The 5,419-nt window shown below is 52.0% G+C and overlaps 1 protein-coding gene across 1 annotated transcript; it reads right to left on the reverse strand.

Moving 5' to 3' along the window:
* Positions 1 to 1,089: 1,089 nt before the first annotated feature.
* Positions 1,090 to 4,392, reverse strand: NOL12 (nucleolar protein 12). Its single transcript, XM_032193458.1, has 6 exons — positions 4,283 to 4,392; positions 4,096 to 4,201; positions 3,846 to 3,894; positions 3,375 to 3,517; positions 2,325 to 2,425; positions 1,090 to 1,709 (listed from the first exon to the last, which is right to left on the reverse strand). Exons 1-6 carry the CDS (start codon positions 4,363 to 4,365, stop codon positions 1,538 to 1,540), a joined length of 654 nt encoding a protein of 217 aa, XP_032049349.1. The 5' UTR covers positions 4,366 to 4,392; the 3' UTR covers positions 1,090 to 1,537.
* Positions 4,393 to 5,419: the final 1,027 nt, after the last annotated feature.

Raw genomic sequence — 5,419 nt, forward strand, 5'->3', positions numbered from 1 at the left:
AGGCACTGCGCCCGATACAGCCTGGAGCTTGATGTGCTGCTGAGGAGCAAGCACAGAGCAACAATTAACACACCGCAGCTCCATCTGTGCGCTGAGCTCCAGCTCTTCCGCCCCCCTCTGCCCTTTTTGCCTCCCCACCTGCTTTTGATCCTCTCTAATCCCCGTTATATTTTTGTGTGGAACTCACAGGCTGGCGCGAACCGTGATGTGCCTGGCAAATGCTTAACTCACCAGCTCACGAGGGATCTTGCAGCCCTCCCCCAAGGCAGCCCAGTCCCACCCCGTAACAGAGACACGGGGCCGGGGAGGAGCCAGGAATTCACGCTACAAAATCAAGCTTGGATCAATCAGCTGGAGAAATCAATACCGCAGCCAACAACACTGGTGGTTAACTCTGCGTAGGATTTCATGGCTCTATTTTTTAATATTTTTTTTTCATCTACTTGTGTGAAAACAGCTTCCAGGAGGACCTGGAAGTTTCCAGAGCGTGAAGAAGCTGTTGGAAATTTCAGCTGATGCTCGAGAAAGGCTCAGAAGTTATCAGGGCCGGGGAAACACGCAAACTAAAAGGGTGACTCTCCTAAATCACCTGGCAGTAAAACAACAAACACTTCAACACACACCGAGGTCCCCAGAAGGAAGACAACTGCCCTGAGGTACAGGGCAGCCTCTGCTGCTCCCGTCTCGGAGAGGGCCACACATAAACAGCAAGGGCATTAAGGGATTTCATAGCCCTCTGAGCTATCGGGATTGGGATCGGCGCAGTCAGCAGGCAAGGGAATGAGCTGTTTGTTCCTGCTCTGGCACGTTCTGTATTACCACAGAACGCCTCCTGGCCATTCCCTTTCTCGAGCACCAGCGGATTGCGAGATTCTTACAGCAACGGGAATCATCTACCCCCTTCTCAGCTGGTACTGGCACGAGCACAGCTGCTGTTAGACTTCAAGTCAGGTTTTTAGCAGGATTATTTCATAAAGATTTACGCAGGAAGTTACTGAATTTCACGTGGGACAGCTACCCCTAAAAAATAATACAAGTATCCCCAAATTCCAGTGTGGCGCTGGAGAAGAAACACACGAGACAAGAAAATTCCACATCTTCATGGAAGAAGGATTTACTGTACAGCAGAAACACCAAGGCACTGGTGCTTGAGTGGGAAAACTCCCAGTTTCACAAGCTGCCCTGGTGGCGTGCCTGCTGCGCTCAGCGCCAGATCCCCTCCTTTGATAAAAACCAAGCATCAGCTCTGGAAGGGGAGGCTCGAGGACAGAAGGATTCTGCCAGACACAGAATCTGACCTCCAACACAGTTTTTAGAGACTTCAGGGCAGATATTTAGTTGGAGACACCGCAGGAATAAATAGGTAGAGCATCTAGCGCCCCAGGCCAGCACTCAGGTGAGAGAAGGGCTGCACTGGGCTCACTGCTGGTCCGAGCTGAGCAACCAAGGTCCTTGCCCGTGATGAAGAAGCCAAAAAGAGCAGCAGGTCAGATGCAGAAAACTGTCCCAGCTGCTGCTCTGAGCACCAGGTTCTCCGTTAATCCTGGTCGCGGCCCATTTTGCCCGTCAGCCTCCGTCGCTGAGTCTTGGTGGTTCGCCTCATGGCGGGTTTCTGGATTTTCTGGCGTGGGCCCTGCCCGCGCTGGGGTCGCTTTCCTTTTGATTTTTTCTGGCTGTGCATGTGCAGCGTGGCGGTAAGAGCAGAGATCCTGGGCAGGGCAAGAAAAGAGAAATATTTGGGGACCGAAGTCTGTAGGAGCAAGGCAACACCACGACAATAGCAGGACAACCCCGTGGGCCAACTGCATGCCCCAGGGGAACTCCACTGTGCCAGGCATCGTCCTGAGAGGGCAGAAAACTTGCGATCTGCAAGTACAGTAACAACTAAAACGAGCTTTTTGAGCAGAGGGCAGCCCAGCCACCAGAGAGTTAAGTCATTCTCTGCAACCCCAAAGCAGCTGTAAAGCCTGGATACTCAAAAATGCGGAGAATGCCAAAGCTTTAAGCTTTAGGGTCATTTGACCTTCATCCTAGGTACAAATTCTGTTCCCTGCAACACACCCTTCCCTGCGTTATCTGACAAGGAGGAGGACAAGACAAACAGTTCAGGGCAAAGCCCACCCTGAGACGCATCCTCCTCCTGCTGCTGTCATCAGAGATGAATGCGATAGGAAGTGTCCCAGGCGGGCTTGTGCTCTGCCAGTGCCCTCTGCTGGCTCCTGCCCACCGGCACCCTAAAAGCACAGCATCCCCTCCGGCACCAAGATCCTCCTGGACCAGTTCACAGAGCCTAGCAGCAAGAAGTTGAATGAATTTATACGTACTTTTCAGACAGGAGGGGGTTTCTGGACTTCTTGGGCACTGTTATTGCAGGCTTGTTCACTACTTCTTCTCCCTTCTCTTCTCCTGAACCATCATTTTTTCCCTTAAAAAGGAAAAAAAACATCAACCAAAAAAAATCCTATTAAAACAGGCAGTCTCATTATACCAGTGTTTCCGCTGCCTTCTTGATTTCATCCTGTTTTGTGAAACATCAGGTTACAGATCAAGACTTTAAATCTTAGACAACTATAATTGTTCAAGTCTCAAGGTTTCTTATTGCGGCCCTTGAAATAGGGACAACCAGTAAGAAGTCCTACATTATTCCACCTCAAGAACCAACTTCAGCATGATCTTAATGGCCACACAATTGAAGTCTAACCTATAAAGCGAAGGTTTCAGCTTTTTCTTCCTTAAAATACTAAAACTTCCTTAAGTAGATTTTCATTTTAGAAGATGTCCTCAGAAATATAAAAGGCTAACTGCTCAATACAGACAGTTTGCCAGAGATTAAACCCAGCCACAAAGATCAAAAGGGTCATGTCAACTTGTGCTACAAAGCCTTTACGAAACAAACATGAGATCTCAGTTAGTATCTGTTCCAAAAATAGAAATGACCGCAACGAGAATCAAATGGTTTATTTGTGGTCCAAGCATAGGATCACAGAGAGCAAAATCCCTTCTCACCCTAGCAGCAATTTTTCCTGGACAGGTCACAGGAAGAACATGGAGGACAGTTCATGCAGTGAAGCCTATATTCTTTCACTGCTTGTACTGTACATGCTTTGAAAATACTACGTTCTCCCCATCCACCTCTGTGGCAGCTTCTACTAACACAAGATTAGTTAGTAAAGGACTCCAGGGTGATTTGGAGTGATCACGTACAACACTTCTCCACAAACACCGGACCACTAAAGAGGAAGAAATGTGAAAATTATCGATTTCCTTTTTCATCCATGCTCCCAGCCAGCTGCAAGTCTTTTGGCCATTCCTACCTAGTCAGCCCCAAGAATGTTTAAAGCTGATACTATGAGAGAGGCAGCAAGCGGCTGTACCTCAGGGGTGGTCAGTCCCAGCTGGCGTGCACCTGAGAGGTCCAGGTCACTGATGGTGGTCACCGTTACGATGTGGTTTGGGTGGTCGATGTTCACTGACTCCGTCCGTGAGGTTACCAAGTGCTCCAGCTCATCATACTCTTCTGGGCAGACAAAAAATTAAAATAAAATAAATATAACACAACACAATGCAAAGCACTCAACTTTCCACAAGGTGCAGACACATTCCTGAGCATCACGCTGGAGGGTCAGACCCACAGAGATTGCTGCCCAGTCTCTTGAGGGGATATAAGAGGAGTGAGGTGCCATCCCTCTGGGGCAGCACTACTACTCCAGCTGTGATTGCCCTGCCACAGAGGCAGATCCCCTAGCTCTCTGGCACGTTTGGTGCCTCTCCAGTTCCTCACGGGCTCCTCCGACCCCCACCCTGCTGTGAGGGAGCCCCAAATCCTGACACCACAGAGCACGTACCCAGTGCCTCCTCCCTCTCGCTCAGCATCTTCAGGTACTCCTTGTGCCGCTGAGGGAGGAAAACAAGTCACTGCAGCACCCCTGCTACACCAAATACCCATCCCATCCCAATTCCTCGCTCAGGAGGACCTTTTTTTCCCCAAAAGCAACACAGTGGGAACCCGAGGATGCCTGCCCCCCCCCCCCAGCCGGGGCTCCCTCTGCCATGGCGGGGGGGGGCTTCTCCTCGGAGGGCTGGGGGGTGCTGTACCTCCTCCTTCATCTTCCTCTGCTCCTCCTTCAGCTTCCTCTTGATCTCCTCCAGGGCCACCTTCCTCCTCTCCACCTTCCGTTTGTGGAAGCCGGTCAGGTACTCCCTGCAAGAGAGGAAACCTTCAGCTTCCAGCGCCCCCCCCCCTACCCCGGGGAACCCCCCCAGCACTCCCGCCCGCTCCCACCTCCGCTTCTCCTCATCAAAAGTCACCACCAGCCGTGAAGCCGCTCCCCCGGGCCCCTTCTTCTTCTTTTTCTTCCGACCCATGGCTGCCCCACGCGGTTTCTTCTTCTTCTTTCCCTGCCCGCCCCTTCCGTCGCCTCCCGGCCATGAGGGGCGGCGCGGCGCGACATGGCGGGGGCGTCCCCCCGCCCGGCCCGGCCCCGCCCGCCATTTTGTGCCTCCGTCGCCGCCTGTGATGGGGGAGAGTTATAGGGACCCTTCTGTGTGTCCCCTCGTTGTGCCCTTGCACTTTTCTTTCCCCTGAAGTGGGAGCAGGAGAGTTCTTGCTCATAGTGTTTCACTTCCATGTGTCTGTAATAAAAAGTCTGAACGGATTTCAAGGTGCCTTCGTTGTTTGGTGTACAGCTCCTCTTAGCCTTGGGGAGGTGAGCGTGAGGATGGGTCTCGGCTCTGAGGCTGAGCCTCCAGGATGCAGGACCTGTCCAAGCAGCCACAGAATCACAAAGCTTGGAAATGACCTTCCATACCATCTGGTCCAACCATCCCCCTACCACCAACATCACCCACTAACCCATGTCCCTGAGCACTACATCCAACTACATCCTAATTTTCAACTTAAACCTCCACTGGCACAACTTGAGGCTGTTCCCACTAGTTATTTGCAAGAAGAGGCCGACCTCCAGCTCCCCACAACTTCCTTTCAGGTAGTTGCAGGGAGCAATAGGGCCATGGTGGGAGAGGTCCCAGCACCAGCCGGTGGTGGCGTGGGGATGCCCATCTTCCTCATTGCTAACCGGGTGACTTTTGCTGAACTTCTGAACCTCTTTTGACCTCTAGTCCTTCCCTTAAAAACGTCTGTAAGGCTTGAGTGGTGGCCAGCTGGCTTTATGGGACCTTCCCAAGTGCTGTTGGGTCAAGGACAGAACCGCCCCAAGTGTGCAGAGTGTGACAAGTCCCGACAGGGCCCGACAGCCGCTTGTCCCAAGCCGCCTTGCCTTTATCAGCTCACTGTCTGCTTGCTCTTTTTTCCTGGGTTGTCCTCTGCCCAGCAGAAATGCAGCAAAACCAGTTCTGTGGTTAATTGCCGCACTTCCCTCCACGCCCATGGGGTAGGCTGCCTCCTCCTCCTCCTTCTCCT

The sequence above is a fragment of the Aythya fuligula genome, chromosome 1 (assembly GCF_009819795.1).
Source record: "Aythya fuligula isolate bAytFul2 chromosome 1, bAytFul2.pri, whole genome shotgun sequence".
NCBI classification, from domain to species: Eukaryota; Metazoa; Chordata; class Aves; order Anseriformes; family Anatidae; genus Aythya; species Aythya fuligula.